Source organism: Vanellus vanellus, assembly GCF_965231255.1.
Source record: "Vanellus vanellus genome assembly, chromosome: 13".
In the NCBI taxonomy this organism is placed as follows: Eukaryota; Metazoa; Chordata; class Aves; order Charadriiformes; family Charadriidae; genus Vanellus; species Vanellus vanellus.
The window spans coordinates 7,311,546-7,333,970 of NC_138918.1; the positions used below are offsets into that span (position 1 = coordinate 7,311,546).

The 22,425-nt window shown below is 39.3% G+C and overlaps 1 protein-coding gene across 3 annotated transcripts in view; it reads right to left on the bottom strand.

Annotated features, from left to right (window-relative positions):
• Positions 1–20,213, bottom strand: part of TTC1 (tetratricopeptide repeat domain 1) — a 49,181-nt gene extending 28,968 nt beyond the window's left edge. For 2 of the 3 annotated variants that reach the window (XM_082489883.1, XM_082489881.1), the window contains exons 1-6: positions 20,177–20,213; positions 19,188–19,520; positions 9,208–9,268; positions 7,303–7,415; positions 5,258–5,294; positions 3,346–3,494 (exon numbers count right to left, since the gene is read on the bottom strand). In XM_082489883.1, the coding sequence (XP_082346009.1) occupies positions 3,346–3,494; positions 5,258–5,294; positions 7,303–7,415; positions 9,208–9,268; positions 19,188–19,511 (684 nt within the window). In that variant the 5' untranslated portion in view covers positions 19,512–19,520; positions 20,177–20,213. The other variant, XM_082489882.1, reaches the window with a different exon arrangement.
• Positions 20,214–22,425: the final 2,212 nt, after the last annotated feature.

Genomic DNA, 22,425 nt, shown 5'->3' on the forward strand with positions numbered 1-22,425 from the left:
TCAGTCTCAAAAGATTGCTTCTAGCCTGAAACTTGACAAAGAACAAGACCAACTCAGGGCAGAATGTCCTAAATCTCACCGCAATGTAAACTGAGAGCATTTTGTACAAAGTGTTCTGCACCACATGTGAGCTTAAAGCCTGTGCCATAGTAAAATGAGGTCAAGGAGCAGAAGGTATGTGAAACAGTCAATCTCTGTGCTTCCCAGCTATAAAAATTAAGAACAAATTACTGATCATTCTAAAACATTCCTGAAAGATGGCCAGGAAGAAGAGCAGCATTGTTTATGATTCTCTTCTAGCCCAAATCTCCACTGGTTACTGAGCAAGAGCTCTTTTGTGAGACCTTTAGAGGCATACTCACTGAAAGAAAACTGTGGTTTTGCAAGAGATATAAAGGACAGTATCTATACTTTCAGGGGGTTCCAATCACCCAAAATATATGTATTTTAAAATCGTTACAATCTGTACCAACTACTGACAGTGTTCCTAAGTCTTAATCTGTGGAGTCCTAACTGGTGGTTCATAATCTCCCTGATTTTCACAGTTGTTCTTTGCTAAAATGCACTCCTTATACACTAACACTATTTTACCAAGTAACTGGCTAGATTACAGTAAGCCTCGCTCTGGAGCTAGTCTAATGCTAAAAGACTACAAGCTACAGAAACTAAACACCATCGTTTCCTTCAGAAATGTCAGCAGGCTCCTTGGCTGAATTCCTGGATCAAATAAGCCATAGTCTCAGCTAGGAGACTATAAACAAAGCCAACACAAATACTCTTTTCTAGACTGCGATGGACCCATCACATTCACTGCCCATGCAGTAATGAAGTTTGACAAGCTTGTCATTTATTAAGCCATTGCCAAGAGCTAGGTGATAAAGTGCTCTCCTGCTCTCAACCAGATGCATGCAACAAGCATCAGGGGGTTGTTTCACAGTACAGTAAACTGACCTTCTCAGTGGGTGCTGCCAAAAGGGATGGCCCCAATTCCTGCACTGCCTTGACCACATCTTCTTTCTTTCTCACTAGCATTTGCAGTAGAACTTGTCTGACTGCGAAAAGCCAAGGCAATATAAAAGCGTTTACTTTGGGGCTTTCTTGTTGGTGGCTTTTTTTGCTCGCTTGTTGCTGTTTTTCCCTTTAGCAGAGTTAGTTGTCTGCCAGATTCATATATAGAACCAGCCATCCCCTAGGGTCGGACATGAGCTAGTACCAGCACTAGCACAAGGAGAGCAACTGGACAGCTTTGTAAGCAGAAGGCAGTTAGTAGATCAGTTTGGCTGTTTTGTGAAACTATACCCTTACAGGAGTTACACAGTTAAGCAGAATATTTTTCTGCCATCAGTGCAACTGATCCCATCCCAAAGGAAGTAATTTCAGGCAAGGCTTCTTGTCTAATATGCTATAAAAGCAGTTCCTAATCTGTCACTTACAACACCATAGTATGGGGGCAGGGCAGGGGGAGATCACTACTAATGATTTATTTTCCCAAATGGAGAGTTAAAACAGGTAAACCTAAGCCTTTCAAAAATACTTCTGCTTTGACATATTCCAAGTGGTTTTAGAGATAATTTGGTAGGTGAAGCAAATGATTTTTTTTTTCCTTTATGGGGCAGAATACATTGCAGGTTCACTGATGCGAAGCTGAACTAAAATAATTATGCCCTTTGAAAATTTAACCAGATATAAATCAAGTCAAGTATTGGCATATGGATTTGGGTGCCCAACTAAGAATTACATTTTAAAATTGCATCCATTTACCTTAAAATTTAAGTAAAGAATAGTTTGGCTGTTGTTTTCCCTGCAGAAGATGGTCAGCTCTTTCCAGGCTCTCTGGTGCTTGCAAACCATTGACCTACCATGACCTCCCACTCTGATAAAAAGTGACCACCACTGTACTTTTTATAGTGGCTACCTTTCATTAGCACATGTCCCTTCAAAACCATAGGCTGTCTGGCCACATCTCTACCAGTTTGTCCTTTCAACACAGCCTTCAGAACCTCTTTTCAAAAATAAGCACAGCAAGCAGCCTAAGAGGAACTTTCTGCACAAAACAGATTTCCCTTCTTACTACCCTTGTGAAAAGACTCTCTGAACTTGTCAAATCCACAGCTGTTTACACTGAACATTAAAATACTAAATATCATTAGAAAAATCACTTCCTGCTGCTATTTTACACAGAGTTACTTAAAACCTCAAATCAACAGGCTGTGGCAGTGACTTTAAATCCCCATGGAGTAGGGATTATTTACATGTTAGATTGAGGTTTCAGGAAGTGCTAGGGGTTTACCTTTTTTTCATCCAAGCTGACGCATCCTAAAGGCCAAGGCAACTTTTCAAGCATTTCCTTACACTTACAGAGATATGGCAAAGATTCTGCAAGAACTGTTTAATCCTGCAGTGTTTGTAATTTGATTGAAAGTGGACATTGGAACACAGTACTAAGCTGCAGATTTATTTTTTTTTTTTTAGAACAAAGAAAGTAACTGAATCAGGAGTGCTGTTTGCAACCACAATGTGCCCTCTCCTTCAAGTGAAAGGCTAAGTTTTTGAAGATTAATAGCAGACATCAGTCACTATTAGTAAAATAACTCAAAGTGGCCAATAAACACACATGGCATAACAAAGAACAAGAACAGAAAACAGCTACATCAAGAAACAAAAATATCAACATTTTAAAGTAGCTACAAACATAGATACAGACTGATAGAATCCCGTCTCTTTGCCACTCTCAAAGATATATAATCAAGTCATCAAAAAAAGTAGTTATTTTATAATTATGCCATAAAGGCATTTGACTGCAAATTTACCAATCAGAAATAATTCTACTGAAAGAAAACCAGACTCCCACTAATTAAACAGCTAGCAAGAACTGCATTATAGGGTGCTTGTATTCTGATCTCCAAATTGCAGATCCTTATTAGAATGATAGCTACTAAACACAGCAGTGGTTCAGGCAACCTTTTCTAGCACATGCCTAAATACAATTAACAGCACCAATCAGAGCACTAGAAAGAAGCGTGTGTCTGTGTGCGCACACTATTCAACAGCTAAACACGTAATTACGTGCTTACAGCTCAGAACACGCGTCTACTTTCACTCATTTTACAAAGTTATAAAGAGGACTATGCTTTATGGACCCAAGACTCATCATAGAAGTTGTGGCTGTTCGTATAATCTTCCTAACGTAAAACCAGGTAACAAAACCACAACACTTTCAGACTCGAAAAAAAAAGTTATCACCAGTGCATATGAAGCTGCTTGCATAAACATCATTGAATATTTAGAATAGGAAAGAAAAGATCTTGGTTTAAAGTTAGGCCAAAGTATACTAAAAAGGCTTACCATGCAAGCTTCTCTGGCTTGATGAACTGATGGGTCTTTTTCTAGGACTGCCTTATAATCTTCCAGAGCTTCATCTAGTTTTTCTGTTTTTTCATATAGTTCTGCTCTCCTCAGCAAAGCTCTAATATAGTTCGGATCTAATTCCACCGCTAGAAAACAAAACCAAAGCACAGCATTTTACTTGAAACATTTCTATGCTGCTCAAATGAATTCTTAAGTGTATATAAGTAAATAGTTATCTTTATAATGTAGGTTAGAATCAAGCAGAGTCACAGCTTAAAAGCTAAGTCATAATTCAGAAAGGCATACATCTGCCTGCGAAGGTCTAAAGCAAATGATATTTCATTTAATGTCTACAATCCATCATGGATAGAAGTGATTTATAATGCACAAACATTTAATTTTGCAATACTACATACGCAGAGATTTTAAGTGACGCTTCAGAAATTTTAAGGACCTGTAAGATATTTTTCAGCTTTTGTATATTTAATAAGTATATATTATTAGATTACACCTAAAGTTAAATATACCTAAAGATACACAGAGCAGGGAAAATAAGCATTTCCCTGCTTATGTCAGTTCACGTTGAGACAAATTCCAGGAGAACTACTGGTGTTTTTCTGAACTTAATATCAAACAGTCGAAATTGGCTTGGGAATCCACAAACAATTGTATTAGCTCTACAAGTTAGCAGAAGGGCATACTGACTGAATTTAAGCTTTTCCTCTCCTTATTCCCTTGGCAGCCATGACCATGTTTACCGATGCAGTTAAGACTGAATGCTAAACTTAACAGTAATCTGCAAACGGTAATTTCTCTAGAATTCCTTCATCCATTTTTCATCATAGAAAGAGCGAGTACGAAAGACTGCCCATTTTATCATTACAAATCCATTAAAATGATTCTCAGGACAATTAAATCTATGATTATCTAGCTAAATATTCTAGCTTATTTCTTCTGGATGGACAAAGACAATGCTACAGTCAGCAAGTTGCAGGTTAGTGTGAATTGCTCTGCTGTGCTCCAAGTGTTGCATTGCAGTTTGTAAGCCAAGTCCCCGGGGAGTGTCAAGCGATGGTAGGTTTATGTCTCACTGCTGCAAAGTAGACTGATTGCCTTTCAGCCACTACAAAATTAGCAGAAGTGTTTTTCGAAATGTACCACCACCAAAACAAGGCAACCCCCCAAAGTAACAAAGGCCAGCTAGAATTCGTTACCTTCAAGAACACTTTTAGCATGTACAAATTAATATTTACTGTACAAGCAGTACTGGCACACAGCCATTGGATTAGTTTTCTGATTGGTAATTTAGACGTTTTTCCCCAGCTGTCATGGGGAGTTTAACAAATATTTGAGCATGGGTGAGTGGGTGGAAGCAATAAAGCAGTGCACAGCTGAAATGATTTCACCAGAAGTTGCAGAGAGAAAACTATGCAGGACAGGAATGGGAGAGCATATAAGCCCTTGTGACAAAGCAAAAGCCTTGTATAAAAGGGACTTGATAATGCTTTTAATTCTAAGGCCTCACGGTTCTTTGGAATCTGGGATGAAACCAAGATTTGGAGGGGGGGAATGGCAGGTGGAAGTGGGTTTAAAATAGTAGGTATAAAGAAACAGCTCCCATAATAAAAAGACTTTCTTATTAAAAAGAAGTACAAACAGCAGCCTTATTGGCACAAGAGAATAGAAAGTATATTATTACAGACAGGAAAAGTTTGATAGATATTTTACAAAATAAATAGTATAAATAATATAAATAATTCTAGATTCAGGTGTCTTCCACCACAGGTTTTCTATAAATTCTTTTAAGACCTTTATGCCCAAATATTACAGCTCTGCAGTAAGGCACTAATTGGCATAATTGTATGTGAAAGATCTGGCACAAGAGCAGCACACTGAAAAAAATTCATACCTTTGCTGCAGTCACTTAGGGCAGCTTCTGTCTTGTCCTAGAACACAAAATAGTTTTGTTATACTTAAGTCATATTTCTTGGGAAACAGATTATTTGCAATTGCAAGCAAAGGGTTTGTCTGGCATTCCAAGGAATTGGGATGTTCATGTAATCAAGGCTTTCCATACCGTTGCTTCTGCTGTAAAGCTCTTTACCAGTGATTAGCTTCCTCTCTGTGAAGGCTGCCAGTGTTCAAATTGCACGGCTGCCCCACTAATCGGTCTGCACTAAACAGCCAGCAGCAAGCTACGCTCAAAAGGCTGAGTCACATCTGCAGGCCTTGGCTTAGCCGACCTACGGCTTCTCTACCTTTGTCAATTAATTAAGGGGTTGGAATAGACAGTTCCCAAGACTCCCAGATAAATTCTTGTCTGTACTAAGACATTTGGAAAGCAGACACTGCTTTTAGCACTAATACAGCTTCCTCTACAAGGAACAACGTGAGAGACTTCCAGAAGTGGTAGAGACAAGAGTTTAGTGCAGCCAGACAACCATGGTGAGAAGATGAGAGCCAGGCAATCTGATTATAATGAAACAAGAAAAAAAAACAACAAACAAACCCAAAAGCTGCGACAGAGATCCGATTTTCATCCACAGTAAAAGTGCTTTAAAAAAAAAATATTTAAAAAAAAAAAAAAAAATCAGGCTGTTCCATGCTTGTATTGTTGATCTATGTAGCTGTAATCTTTCTACACCCAAGGAACTATTTTCTCCTCCACAAAACAGAATCTGTCTCATAGATTCCTGCCTCATAAGCTTTTATTGTAGTGCAAAGCAAATGGGTGCAGCAGGTATGAAAGAACAAACTTAATGGGGAAGTTATTAACAATATGAATCTATTTTCAGAGTAATGCATTGGTCTGTCAGCGATCTATGCCAGTGAAATACACTCGTTCGTGCACAGTTCTTTCATCATCTTGGGCTCATTTGGGGACTACTGGATTAGTTTCCTAGTGATATGAATAGTTAACATCAGCATTATGAGGAGGTTTTTCAGTTTACAGTTTTCGTATTTGATAGGCTCCATCATCTGTTATTACAGATTTTATTCCATTTTTTCTTGTCTACTCAAACAATTCAGTATCCCAAGAGCAAGTTAGATAATTCTGGCTGAACAAGAATAGCTTACGCTGAGTAAGAATTTATTTATTTATGCCTAAACATGGCTGCAAGGTACATTTCTAAACAGAACTGCATCTGTCTCAATACTGGAAGAAAACTGCAAGAAAGTTCCCTTTGCAGGAGAGTAAGCTGAGGATAGGAGTTAATATGCTATTTTTCTGTAATAATTTAATTTTAAAAACAAAGGCAAAAACAGGAAGTCGTTTCTCCCGAATTCTTAGCATCTCCTCTTTCTAAAGAAGTGAAAGCTTCTGTTTAGACAGATTGTGTTCTATACCTTCCATGCTACCTAAGTGCATTGCTATTTCTAGTACCATCTGGGCACCTGTCCCTGGTCAAGGAATAGAAAACCTATGAAGAAAGCTGCAGCCATTTTATCCAGACCATACCCTAGTATATACATCTGTCCTACTATACGGCAACTGTGAAGCAGACTAACTAAATTAATAAAGCCATAGTTAGGAAGTTCTGCTTACGCCTCAAAGCATTTGAGCCAATTAAATGAAGACAAGTATCTGACAATCCAGGCTTTCAGAAAAACAATCTAATACACGGTCTTCATAAACTAAACATGCTTAAAGACATCTGTTCCACATGAACTTTGATTTCATTAAAACAGAGAGAATGAAAGAAAAATCAGTGTTTTAAACATAATGCAGCAGAGCAACTTTGAACAGCTGTTCCAATTGCAACTTTCAGGGTAGTATTCATCTTCAGTAAAACCAAGTGTGCCAGCATTTCTACCGGGAGCATGAGAGACTGAGCAAGCAGCAAAACCTGCCAACAGGTTTAATCTTTTGCCCTCCTTTATGCACCTCTAATGACTTTGTTATTGCATTTGTCATATAATCAATACATAGTGTTTCATAAAAAGAGTATTCACCTGTTTCATTTTTGCGGCAGCTCTGTTTGAAAACAAAACAGCCCTATCTTTCTGGAAGCAGGCTGGACAAATCTGCAGAGCCTTCGTGTAAGAGTCTTCTGCCTCTCCATAGTCTGCAGATGCAATAGGAAAAATAAACCAAAACAGACCATTTATTTCAAATGCCAGTACAGTCAGTGAACCACACGGCTAAGATTTCTTTGGAAACATTTCTCAATATATGATACAATATTAAATTGGAATCAGAAGCTGCTTTCAGACAAAGTGCATTACTAAGTAGTACATAGATCAATGACAATTCATTATTTCAAAATCAACACCCTTGTAAAAGCAGAAATATAGTCCTGAGCTTAATGTAACAAGTACAACATGATGTGCATATAATTCTTATCCCTGAAATTGTTTCATTCTATTTGAGTACCAGCCTTAGAGGTAGAATCTCATTAGATTAAGCATATCCTTGATCTGAAAGGAAGCACGTGCTGAAACATGTCACTGCACCGATATCTGTTCAATGTAGCAATGTAGCTACGAAGATATTTTATTTGCCACATCATCTTCAGTAACTGACTTAAAGGTCACTCATCACAAATCCATTATCACCTGAAGGTCATCTGTCATCCATCTGGTCTAAAGCAGGGACCAGTGGTAAACCACATGGGATTATCAAGTTATTTGTTTTCTAATAAAGGCACAGTCAAGAGTGAAAATGCCCTATACTGACTCTGAACAATGCCCTGCCAGCTGACAACTGCATTGTCCTCAAAACAGAGCAATGCTTTCTGTGCACATTAGCTGGTGACCATCCAGGTGCTTAAAAGGTTGTGTATTTCTCATTAGTAAGCACTTTGGCAGGCACAGGCACACTGAAAAGATCTGCCAAAGAATTTGTCAAGATGAGACTATGGATGAGACTTCACAAGATGATTCAGCCAACATTACAGGATTGCTGCTTTCATGGTCCAAGCAGTTTCCTTCTGCCTGCTCTGATGCTTGCCTGAATTGGTAAATCGTTCCCCAGGAATCTTGCTCTCTTAGCACACAATAAGAGACCTCCAACACAAAGGTCACTTTCTGGTTATCAGGGACTTCTGGGAAAGGGAAGTTACTTGTTTGTGTCCCTGCTGACTGAGTAAAGTATGAATCTGCATTTCCTGGTTTCTTTGTGAATCCTCTAGCCACCAGAACATTAAATGAAGGGTAGGTGTCAAAATCGCTTCTCCCTTTATGCTTTTTAATTAAAAGCATTGGTACAGTTATTTATTACTGACCTCAACCCTGTTGTTATGTATGCATGTAAATGTACATCTATATATATACACAGACATGTGTCTAGATCTCCATATACATGTATGTATATACATGTATGCATATATTTATACAAATATACATGTAAGTACATATAGATGTACATATGTGTGTATATGTATATACAGATGTCTGTGTATATATGTACACACACATACATAAATAAAACATGTAACAGAGTCAGTGGGTAAAAAGAAGCATGCAATTTTTTTGTACAAAGGTACGACAGAGCTACTGAGCCACCGAGTCCTGCATTAGCAAAACTCAGAGCCTAGTGGAAGCCTTTTCTGATTAGTAAAAGAAAGCCTGGCACTTGGAAGGCAGTCAATTCTGTATCATGTTCTTGGATTTAAACACTTAGCTTTCATGAGAATCCTGCTTTAGTAATCCAAGTCTTTGAGATTTCAACTTAACTCTTAAGGAGGTCTGGTATCTCTTTCTGTTCTCTAGAGCTGGATGCAAAATGATATAGGCGATAAGTTTGAATAATTATAGGTGTGACATCTTCCTATCGGTTTTCTGCAACATCACCATGATGGCTAAGCATTAATTAAGATCCTCTAACATCCATATGGTGTTAAAAGATCATCAACCCACCTCCTTTCTTGAACTGCTCATTTCCTTTCTCCTTCAGCATTGTGCTATCCTTTCTTCTTTTCTACAAAAGAAAAGACATTGTCTCAAAGTATTTAATTGAAATGAACAAGTAGGTCAGCTGCAGTTCCAAATAAAGTATGAATGGAAATCAAAATAAAATATAACCTGAAGAATTTTAACTAGTACCAAGGTTGCTTGCTTGTAGTCATCATGATGTGATATACTTTATATATCCATGAAACATGCAGTATAACAACAAGGCAATTAAAAAGCTCCAGTTCATGGACAACAGTATGCAGAAAGAGCATTCACAGTGAATTACACGGTTTAAATTAATACATTAGCTTTTTAGCTGGCTGTTTGCTTCTCCTTTCCAATTCAATTTAATTCAATCAGTGCAGGTCAACTATGTAGAATATATTTTAGATGTTAAGTCTCAAAAATTTTGCTTGAAATAATTCCACCTCAGAAATTCATAGTTGCTTTCAGAGATGTACAAAGCATGTTAAGCTGACTGCATCAGAAACAGGTCCATGGATGATACTGCCCTAGAAGATTTTTTATGCAGAGTGTGACTAAACCATCAGACCCAGAGACAGGAAGATTGTTCTGTTATACAGTGAAAATTGCACATGCTGAGCAGAGTTGTGTTTTCAACCATGAATATCTTAACAGTACTCTTGGCACAAGAGAAGTTGACATGAATGCTCTTAGCCTTTGACACAGAAAACACAGGATGTCATCAAGCCATCCCTTCAGCCTATTTACAATGGAAGTCTTTCACATGCAGACATACCTCACACAAGTAGAAACAAAGCAATATAAGTAAGACAGTAACATCAAGAAGCAATGCTCATGTTCATGCATCATTTCTATGGTAGAAAAATGATCATTTGAACCGCTGATTTTGCCCCCAACACACACAAATGACTGAAATCAAGGTGTCTATAAATTACAGATCATTGAGCAATTAAAAAGCCAACACTAGGAAAAGGAGTAGTTTCCTTTCCTGCAGATTGTGTAAATCAAGGATTAATGCAATTATCAATATCGCACAGAACATCTCCTTGGAAACAGCTAAATATAGTAGTCTTTGTGGAGCGCTGCACCATCTCACAGCTATGCCAAGTAGCTGACAAACAATACAAAATCAGAGCTTCTCTCCTCTTGCTTTTATTGGTTTTGGAAAGTAATTCACCCGACCACTGTCACCATCTTAGTAATAACAGATCACAATGCTCTGAAAAATAAGCTCAGGGGAATGGCATTCAGTTGTGAGAGACACAAAATTACACAGTAAAATATCATCTGACCCTTTCAATACATGCCTAGATCACTAATTTTTTTCCTATTGCCTATTAAATATGTTTTCTAATACTCATTGCTCCTCACATTAAAAAAAAAGAAACAAAACAACAAAAACCAACAAAACATAGGTCAGGCAAAACATGCAGCACTATTTAGAAAGCGGCTTTCCTCCAGAGTGGACTGACAAACCCACATAAGTCCTTCAGCAATGTCCCTTGCACCAATGTACACAAGCCAGTTGGTGCTTTCTAAATATGAGCATACAAACAAATTAGAGCACCTAAGGCACAAGCCGCATTAGAAGTGTAAATTCTTTGTATAATTGCAGGATTCTGCTGTTCACCACAGGGAGTATGTAACTGTATTTGAAAGCTGTACCCAAACTTTCAAAGTGGCAGACAGAACAGCTCCAGCATGGTCACTGCCACACGCACAGTTGGCCCTCCACAGAAAGAAAATTTTAAAACATCTTGAATGGATGTATAGTGAAAGTTAGCACAGCAAAAGTAATTTTCATACCAGTGAACAAAGCAGCCAGATTTCAGCACAGAACAGGTTTGGAGATGATGATCCTACTGGAAAACATGAAAGAGCTACACAGACAACCCTAATTCAAGATAAGAAACGCTTGAAACACTAGCCCTACTGACTCACTGCTCATGACCTATTTAGAACTGGCCTTTAATTGCCATTAACTGATTCATTGTTGCATAAGGTAGAGTTACAACTCTACAATAATGAAAGAATTTTTTTCATATAAAATGAGAACTACAGCATGGTCATAGTACTCCCGATGAAGAAACCCTAAAAATCAAGGAATACTAGATGAAAAGCTCTACCTGCATTATCGTTATTGTCTTTATTAAAATTATTACAAAATATTATGTTTACTCCAGTTAAATATTAAATACTAATATAAAGTGATTTGAAGCAAGAAGACTTCAGGAGACCAAGTTTTATATTTAAAAAAAAAGAAAAAAATTTAAAAGGCACAAAAAAAATTCCTTCTCATGTAGCCAAGAGGACTGTGATCTCAAGTCTCAGCAGTACAGAAGACCGACCGAAGTGGCTGTATGGCCATATTTGCTGGGGAAACACAGGCAGATTGAAGTTCTGAGCAACTGAAAGGTTTAAGGACTGTCATGCTGGGAAGCTGATGATTCATACAACTCTCCTGCTCCAAGAGCCTGTTCCTTGGTATGTCCTCTTGCCTGTGAATCACACTGCACAAACTTGAAGGATACAGAGCCGTTAGTCAGAAACTGTTACAGACATACAAATGTCAGTGGCAGTCTTGTGGTCACTTCTGACTATTTGACCAGAAAAGGTGTCATCTAAGCACATTTCAGAAGCCAGCAGCATTGTTAAGAAAACCGAATATGGTTTTGCAGCTTACTCAGCTCCTTGGAAAGCAGCAATGCAAGTAAAGCAGTCCTGGTTCAAAACCAGTATTTCTGTTATAGCTTGACCAACATTTTCAAGCTATCCCTGTGTTACATGTTTCAGGCTGTCCCTGAAGTTCCAAACTGTACAAGTTTTCACAGTATTTTTCAGAAAGGTAAAGTCCATAGGGTACCTCGCGCATTATTCTGGATTTGCATTTGAACTATGACCCATAAAACAATACATAATAGCAGACAAACCCTAACAACAAATTCCTCTGGCTTTTCCACAGAATGTAAAGGCATACATATTGGCATATCACATCCTAAACGCACTGCCTCCTAAAGGACACTATGTATTTGTGAAATAAATACATCATTTGTTCCTCCATATATACATTTCTTTAACAGAAAATCCTAACACAACAGCAGTGGAAAGCCAACTATTTTGGATTAATTTACATTTAAGCTGAAAGGACTGCTCCAATGGATGCTGTTAGAATCTGTCTTCTATTGAAATTCAGGGCAAAAAACCCAAACAAACAAAAACTAAAGCACTGTTAGAAGATATAACCTCTTCACTCAGCTTCGGTGGACAATTGCAAATTGGCTGGTCATCAGATTACTGTGATCATATCAGCCCAGAGTGAAAAAATTGCAAGTGACTTGTCCTTGGGACAAATTCTGCACAATGTCATTTCAGTGTCCCCACCACTCATTTTTCAGAAAAAGATTTAAGTAGCTGCAGGGCAGGCTACCCTTTCCTCAGAGAGGAAAGTAGGTCAGACTGAACTCCTCCAATGCTCTGCCTAAGGAAAAGACATCTTGACCCACTATGTTCCCTGAGGCTGCTCTTATATACAAGACTGAGGTCATGCACAACTTCCCCAACTTACACTCCATTATGATTTTCTGCTCAGAAAAATCTTAAGGTTTGGGTTTTTTTTGCAAATTTTATTAACACAAAGATGACAAATTCCAAATGGTAGGCATTACTTTTTGATGTACAAAGTAAAAAAGCTATTTTTTAAAGTCCAGAAGAAATAACTACATTTAACTAGTAATATGATTCTTAAAGGATCTGATTAGAAATGTTTACAGATTTGGATACTGAATTACAATTGTCCACACTCGGAAGAAATTAGGATCTTAACATAAACCTGCCTGGCAAGCAAGAGGTGCTGAAAATTAAGGCATGATCTGAATTAATGAGAAAAGACAGCTTGGCCTTCTGACAATAAAGTACAACAACTCAAAAGAAAGGCCATCAAATACAGTACCCGAACCTCAGCTACTCTGCCAAAAAACTCAGGGTTAAAAATCAAAGCAGTAAAGCATTATTCTACTATTAGAGAGGAAAGCAACCTACAAATTTTCACTGTTTGTTTTGGAAGTAACCAATATACTAAAAGTGCTGGAAGCGAAATCTTTAAATATAGCTGGTGAGAGCTGAAGGACAAACACCCTTAGTTTGTAATGCTTCCAACTATGCTTCCTGTGGCTGTTCCTATGCATTTTATTTGATCAATTGATTTAACTTTGCCAGGGAACTGTTCTTGGCTCCAGTTTTGTCAAGAGCAGCAAATGCGTACTCTCTTCTCTGTAAGGCTATTTATACAGTGTGACAATGCACATCTGCATCTCATATACCCTTTTGTAAGGTCACCGAGTACCCCTCAATTTAAAGTTACTAGGGTTCAAAGGGTGCACAGAAGCAAAGAATTTAAACAGTTAAGGAATATATTTTTCAGCTTCAAATACTATTTCTAAGTCGCTCATTAGTAGTCATCTGCTTCCCCCTGCAGTTTTGTGAAGCTATTGCTGTATCAAGCATTCAAGTATTTGAATTTCAATTTTTCCAAATCTTGCTAGAGTTGTCACTTGAAAACTGTGCCAAATCTGCCCTGTACACACAAGAGGCAGATTAATAAGTATTGCTAGGCTCTGGCCAATCTCTGCTCGTAGCTCCATGGTGAAGATGCATTAGTCTTTCTACTGTCAAATCACTACCTTTTCCTGAAATTGTAAGCAGCACTTCCAGTGACAATAGGTCATATCCATCCTTGACAGTCAGTTTAAGGTAACATGCCAGGCTACCCGTGACTATTCCTGAGTGACACCACATGCCGTTCAGTCATTCCTGTTCCGGAGGCAACAGCCTCAGGCAGAAAAGCGCAGCTGACCACTTAAACCATCACCACAAGTCAAAAAGATCTCAGTCTGACAGTATCAGCATCTTCCAGAGAAATGCAAAAATGAATATAAGACTAAAAACAGATAGCAGCACTGAAATAAAGATGAAGGTATACTTTTTCACTCTTTCTATTTAACTACCATCCAGCAAAAGACTTTTTTTAGTTTAAAAATGTAACTCAAAATCACACAGGGAGATTATAACTCCAGATTTTATCCAGCTTCTTCTCACCAGCACTTGGAATTAACTACCCTAGCAGATACAGATATACTTCTCCAATGTACTTCTCCAAGCTTTGATTAACTCAGAAAATGTAACAGAATGTTTTGTTCTATTTTGCAATCTGTAAGACAGGGTAGTTTTAGTATAGCAATAAATCTTTTCTTCCAATTTGACCGAAACAAGAGCCTGTTTAGTATTTGTGCTGTACTGTATACAGGATTCAGGTTATTAAAATAGGTCATTTGAATAAGGGAATCACCTTTTATTATATTTCACAAGATTGCATTGTGACGCCTTCAAAACCCAATTGTCTTGCAAGTTTTATTGCTACACAAAATAAGTTCGAATGCTGTTAACAAGAGACATAGTCCGTATTATTTGTCAGTAATTTCTGTAATAAGTTTTACTGCTGTGCAGTCAGTTGCATTGCCTAATGTATTAATATTTTTTTTTTTGTCCAACCACATAATTCTTCCTGGAAAGAGTTCCGAGACCATCTCCAAGTGATCAGCACCTGAGGACTGCTCCAAAATATGACTTGCTTAGTTGTAGGCTGTCTTCCATTTTGTTCATTACTTTTATTTCTTAAATGGAAAAAAAAAAGCAACTGTGACAGAGTCAAGATTACTATACTGTACAGACAGATGAAACTAGGAAAACACCAAATACTGAAATGAATGACTACACCATGTAATCCATCTCAGAAGAAATCCCAGATCAGTTCTTCAGCCCCTGGAAAAGCAAATTCTATACAGAAGCTATAATTTATGGAAGAACAATGGGATCAACCTGAAGCATGGGGTAGAAAGGGTGAGGAGGGGAGCAGTTTAAAGCAAATTTCTTGATTAAGACAATGTTCTCTAACACATCCTAGAACTTCTGGAGAAAACAGGAAAAAAAGGAAGTTCTACTGTTCAGCCCAGAACTGAGAAAAATCTCAGGTATAACTCACCATTTCTCAAAGATCAGCTTCACTTATTTCTTACAAAGTCACTAACAAGATACTAATCAAGAATCTCCTTTACTAGAGCTGTGTTCCTTGTCTTGCTGACATATTTCCTAGCTTTAAAATAGAAGTTGAGCATGATTAGAGCCAGCTGTAGCTCTAATGCACATACAACAGCCCAAAGAAGGAAACTGCTTTTGAGGAATACTAGTTATTTATTGCAGGGTCTTACAGCAGCTAAAAAGGAGTGTTCTATATCCAAAATAAGAGCTTACTAGGCCAGGTACTTAAGTCTTTGCCAGACAAGGCCCAAAGAACAAGACAACATCTGTCATGATGGAAGAGCATGAGAGATTCAGAATCTTGCTGCTGGATAAACTCATAATTACTGGGTGTCCCTCCAGAAGAGGACCAGGTCAGACTGAAACAATTACCATGTAACAGCTGTTGGGTGTCCTCTGATTAATTCTGCAGACTAGACCAATGTCAAAGCCATCACTGTCAATGACAACTAACCAGAAAAATCTGTTTGTAATGCATCAAAAGCAATTTACTGCTCAGTGCTTCTGCTGAGGCAGCAATCAGCATGCTTTTGAAACAACAACATCATCTTATAAAAGTTAATTTCATTTCAGGCTGCTTAATTTTTAAAAAGCTCTCAGTTGCAAGTCCAGGCAAGTAACCAGGCTCTATGCTACATCTGTTTTTAAGAATACTTCCTGCAGTTTTGTGTCTTAATATCCCTTTAAGTTCTTTTAGCTTCATTGTGCAGAGAAGACTTCTTATTCTTACAGTATTGGTACCGTTTTCCTGGAAGTAATGCCTGTTGCTTAAAATTAGAAATCTCACTGTATGGGGCTCTCAAAATATAATTGAGAGAAAATACACAACCACTTGCTCCTTCACTTTGACCTCTGCAGCAACTTCTGCATGGGTGAGAATTTCTACTCAGAGCTGCTACCGTGAAAGCTTGCACATAGAATATGCATAAATACACAGAGCAAGGACTAGAATCTGTCTTTGTATCTCCAGAATAAATTAGACTTTCTTTTCTACAGCCTAGTTATTGGAGAACATCACTCAAAAAAACTTATTTATTAAAGCTGCTAAAACATAACAACAGGCTGAGTTTAAAAAAAAACCCAAAACAAACCACAAACTATTAAGGTGTAGGTTCCATAAATTCATTTGAGCAGGGCTAACATCCAACTCTCCTTATGACTTGAGTACATAGTTTATGGTTGGTGTTGCAGCCACAGTTCATAGGAAGTTTTTCTTCTCTAAGCAAGTAGTCTAATTGAAGAAAATCCATCTACCCCGGTATGCCATTACAAGGCTGCCATTTGATGTCTACTTTTACCAGCACTGCTCTTGATCTAAAAATACAGCATTATTTTTCATCTGAATCATTCCCCATAACTGGTTCACTGCACATTCACACAGAGAGGTGTTCTAGCACAATGCAGGAGGCAGCGGGGGGCTGAGAATATGATGAAGGACTGCCTAAGCAACCACAGCACTGCTGCTAAGTGTCTGGTCATAACCTAAACAGTCAAATAAACAAGTTCTGAATATTTCTGCCTCATTTTCTCCAGCTGCAAAAAAAGAGTCATGTTGCCCTTCTCAAAAACGACCTTTTGAGCAATGGGAAGGAGGTTTAAAGTGTTTGAAAAACTGAATAAATGGATGTACAGCAGCTGTTTTCAGGCCATAACTTCAGTATTTTTTCTTAAAAGCTGCATCATTTAACGGAGTCTTTTCATATTCAAAATATATAGAATACTTCACTTTTAAAAATAAAATAAAATAATATTTGTAACCATCAATTCCAAGTACTATGAGCAAAGCTGGAGTGGCAATTCAGGAATGACACACCCCCCCAGTTTTCCTGCACAGAGAATATAAGGTGATGCAGGGTAAGATCATGCAAATAGGCTACTTCAATAGTTATAACAACTGCTGTAAGCTTCTAATTCATCTCTAGTTTCTGGATTTCTCAAACTCTGCTTATAAGAGACACCAACAATATTTTATTACAGAAAAAAACGAGCTATATTTCAAAGAATGCTTATATAATCCACTTGGAAAGCTCTCTATGGAACATAATGTTCACAATATAAATATTGCAAATCTAATAGTTATGGTGATACCAAGAGATGGAATCCCTCCATTTCATTACGTATAATCACAAACCAAGCTGAAAGGCACGATTGGCTCAATACCACTGGAAATAAACCTACAGAAAGATGAGAACTGCAGCTGTATCAATACTTTCTCTAAAGGAATCTTTCCAGCTTTATACAGTTATTTTTTTGTACTCCCATAGCACCTTTCAACGGAGTTCCACAAAGGTGAATGCAAGTATTCAAGTTCACTAGTCATTTGCTCATTTTAAAGAAGCAAAAAATTGATGTGCAAAGTTAAATGATTACCTAACAATACAACAGAAGCAATAGCAACACAAAAACTAAGACGCCCAATTTCCAGGCCTGCTGCTCTTTCTAGTTTAATTCTATGACATAATTTCCCCCCAGCTTTTAGCATTTTGTCTATGAAACTCTCAAGCTGTCTGCAAGTTATAGGCTGCTGCAGAAACCTTATAGTGACTCATGATGAGAATGTTCCTTGTTGTACCAGCAATAAATAAAAGTACAAAAAAGGGTCTGTTTAGCCTAAACTGGAAAAGATACAAGGGCAAAGTGATAATGGTTTTTCTGTGTAGCAAGTAAGTCAAGAAAAGTGATTATTGGCTTCTGTTCAGCACCTGAGAATGCGTTTGGACAGTGCCCAGTTTTGGTGTACACTCCATACAAAAAATACCAAAACAGACATGGACTTCCCCGAGGGAGTACAGTGGATGGCCCCCAAGATGGTCAGGACTCTGGAGACCATGACCTAAGCAGACAGCCTAGGAGAACGGAGTTTGTTCAGCCTTAGGAAAAGGTGGTCTAGGGAAGACTTCATTGCTAGAGAATATGGAGACAGACTCTTCCTGGAGGCATGCAGAAAAAGAAGGGCCGGTAGTCACAAGATGCAACAAAGGAAATTCTAATTAAATACAAAGAAAAAAGGTTCCACCATGAGGGTAGTTAAACACTATAACAGAGGCCCAGAGAGGCTCTGCAACCTCCAGACTCTGAAATGTTTACGTGGCTCTGGGCAGGCTGATCTATTTTATCTAACTTTGAGCAGGGGGTTGGACTAGATGACCTCTCCAGAGGCCCTTTTGGCGCAAAGGATGCACCAAATAACTTCTTCAAATTCCCCACCCCCATTATTCCTTATTACAACTGGCAAGCATTGTTATGCCCATTTTACAGATTACAGTAGTAATTTCTTCTACTGCTCCTGGTGATTTGGGAGTTTCCAGAATAAAAACTATACAGCTATACAATACACTATCTTCCCCTATGAAGTAATGCTTTCTTAAGATGCTGCCATTCCTTACACGATTGTCTCTTTCCCTCATCATAATCAGTTATTCAATGTTACCTATGATACAAACTGTGCAGCTAGCCTTTCAGTAAGGACTCTATTTCCTTTATTAAACTAAGATCTAATTCATGCCTACAGGACTACCCTGAAAACTGATCCGAGTTTTGGAAAAGCACCTTGCAGCTAATTGGTGAAAACAATGAATGCACACAATTAAATAACGTGAAACGGGGGGATTTTTGTTCTTATAATCTCTCCCAGTCACAGTAACCTTACACACCGGTGAAAGCAGTTGAAAATCTGCAATGGAATGTGAAGATTAAGAAGAATAAGGAAAGCTAATAAAAAAAGTTGTTACCTAAAAGAAGAAACTAAGAATAGTAGAATTAGACACATAAGAGTTTTAAAAGGTCAATTTTCATGCTGGCCACATTCAGAAACGTGACACTGAAAATATTATCTTTTTATATTCAACATTGTTACTTTGGATTACCTGTTTTTCTTCCTCTGGCATATCTTTTTCTAGTTCTAGTAAGTATTCTTCATCTAGTTCTGTCTGCTTCCTTGAGCTATTCTCATCATTCTGTAAATTCCCTTCATCATCCAGCATAGGTTCTTTTGCCTCAAAGGAGTCATGGCAGTCGTGGAAACACTCATCTGTTGTTGTGGGATCTTTGGCTGAAGATGGTTCATATCCACTTTCAATGTTTTTGGGATTCTGTGCATCTTTGGCAGCAGTCTCTGAAGACTTCTGATCAGAAAGCTTTAAGTGATCAAGTAATTCTTCAGGTGGACTTGCATCTTTAAACTCTTCCATGTTGTACTCCTTGGAGGAGTTAGGTTTTTAGAAATGAGAAAGAAATAACCCTCAATAAGTATAATACAAATGCCTTGTCAGCAAGTGAATCTCTATAAAGAGCTTAAAAGTACTCTTGACATCACCTGAGGGAAACTATTACCCCCCGAGGGAGTTAGCAACTTACACATTCTCCTTCTATGGCCTATACAGTGACATGGGGCCGGTACACGGTTCCCATAAGTTAGTTCACAAGCTCACATTCCCATCACCGGCACAGCATTATGCTGCGGCTTTTCCTTTGCAGTGGGACTGAAGACATACACATTTGCCTACCCACAGGCCTCAGCACCCCTTCGCGCACTCTGGTCCCCTGGGGACTGCGCGCAGGGAACCCCACCGCCACCGCCACCGCCGCCGCCGCCCCAGGCCTCGCCGGCACCGCGCTCCCCTTCAGCCCCGCCACAGGCCCCCAGAGCCAGGCCCCCAGAGCCAGGCCCCCAGAGCCAGGCCCCCAGAGCCAGGCCCCCAGACAGCCGCTCCCGGCTCTGTCATCTCAGCCCTACCCCGCCCCCGGAGATAAGGGGCCTGGCTGCGCCCCACACCCTCCATGACACCACCGGCTCCCCCTGGGGCGGGCCCGTCCCAGGCCGCCGTCCCGTCCCGTCCCGTCCCCGGGCAAAGACCTGCTCCTTCGCTTCCGGCCGCCGCTCGCCGCCGGTCCCTCACCCTTCACCCCGCACGGCACTTCCTGCCGGCCCCAGCCAATAGGAGGAAGAGGCGCGCGGGCTGATGGGACTTGCAGTCTTGCGAGGGCGTGCAATGCGCGTGGGGTTGGGGTGTCTCGCGACAGTGGGGCGCGGGCCCTACCTGAGGGAGAGGGACAGGGACAGGGACCGGGACCTCTGTTCTCTCTCTCCGAGGTCGCAAGAGCACGATCGTAGGGCGCTGAGGTTGAGGTTTTGGTTGTTTTTTTTGTTTGTTTTTTTTTTTTTTTTTTAACGTGGGCCGCTTGGCGCACCTGAAAAGGGGTGTCTTGTAGTTGTTTGGGCTCACTGCAAAGTTCGAAGTTACACCTGCTCCTGTTAGGCTGGGTTCAGGGGGGGGTGAGGGCCTCCACCCCAGAGGCTCCTCAAGGGATCAGGCGCAGTTAAAACTGGGAAGTCCCTGGGCTGGTAGATCCCTGCTCCGGTTCTCTCCATCTGCGGTAAGGGCGCGGATCAGGCTCGCTAGGAAGCGGTTAAGGGATGGGGGGTGCGTGGTAAACGAAGCATAGGGTACATCTAGGGATGGTGTTGGTGGGCAGAGAGTATCGGGCAAGCACTACCTGGCTTGAACAGGTAAATCAGGGTGAAAACGAGATCAGCTGCAAAGAAAAAAAAGGTGAGAAGATAATAGGAAAATCTTGGTAGATAGGTAAAAAGAGGGATAGTAGCTGCAGCAGCATGTTGGTGATGTTGGTTCAGGTTCTGTTGCCTGCACTACTTTAACGTAGTGGTTCCTTTATGTAGTGAGTGACTATTTAGGATGCATGTGATAGCTGTATCATGTCTAAGGCACCATGAATTGGTTGTTTCCAGTACAGACTTCAGCTTTGGTTTTTCTATTCCAGTGACATGTGAAAACTGAGCTTTATGTAATTGAGCACCGGAATAAAATTCCGTTTCATCTTGTTTTGCATGCATTCCTTGTGTACCCCGCAAATGTTAATCCCCAAATTTTGAAACTAAACTGAATTTCCACAGGTTTTGAAGTCAAAGGTGTGTGAAGCAATGCTTTTTTATTGAAAATCGCTGTGCCAAGCCATGAGGCAGTTAAAGCATATTCTTAGGAGTTTTTTCCTTGCTCTAAAGAGCTTTTCAGTAAGCAAGTCCTGGTGAAAGATAAAGTTCAAAATGGTCCTCTAAATAAGTTCTTAAATGCTCTAATTTATGAAAAAAACCCAAACCAACAATATAAAAAACCACCACCAACAAAAAAGCCCCTGCATTATATAGGCTGTTCCAGGTTCGGGTTAGGTGGAATCTTCTCATCAGTGGGATGTGGTCAGGGATTATCCTCAGAGAATACAGGTTCTTAAAAACAGAAGGCAATCAGTCTTTTATTGAGAGAATGATTCTCTCTTCTTTCCCCTCATACTATGATGACTGTTAAAGCCATATTGGTTCTTTTGGAGTTACCAGAAACCATTGTTAAAATACCAGGAAAGTATTAAATCTGGCAGAACTCCATTAGTGGACTAAAGTGTATCTATTCCATATGAGGGTGCTGAGGAGGAGGTGCCTATTTAGAAATGCTTTGAGATGTGTCCTAATTTCTGAACTTCTTCCAACTGACATCGCCAGGCTTTGGTTCAAGCCTGAAAGGGGGCCTGTGAGATTTTTTTGTGTTTCAAAGTTGGGGTAGAAATTGAAGATTTGGATGCCAGCTTCATTTTTGGTATTAATTTGTTTGATCACTACTTCTAAATGAATATTTCTGATGACTGAGTCTGTTGGTGCCCGTGATGGATGTGGGTATTAACAAGAGATTGGAACACTTTGCAGTAAGTTGGCAAGAGCATGGCTAGTTACAATGAAAGCAAACAGGAGCTCTGTGGCTGATTTTTCTCCCTCTCTCTGGGTAAAAAAGTAGATTCAGCATTCTGAAACATCCCAGCTGCAATGATTTAGCCCCCCAAAATGGGCCTTTCTGCTGCTCTGCTAGCACTGTGCAATTTATTCTGACTTACAGATAATATTTTTGAACCTTCACACTGTCCTGTTAAATATCATGTCATTTGAAAAGGAAGAAGAAAATTACAGCTGTGGTACAAAATCAATCCATGCAGTTCTGAATTTGCTGAAATGCTATTTAAATCTCCTCTGGCTGTGCAAAGAGCACAGAGGTTTGAATGAGTTATGGTGTTTCGTCCCCAGAAGGAACTGAACTGGTA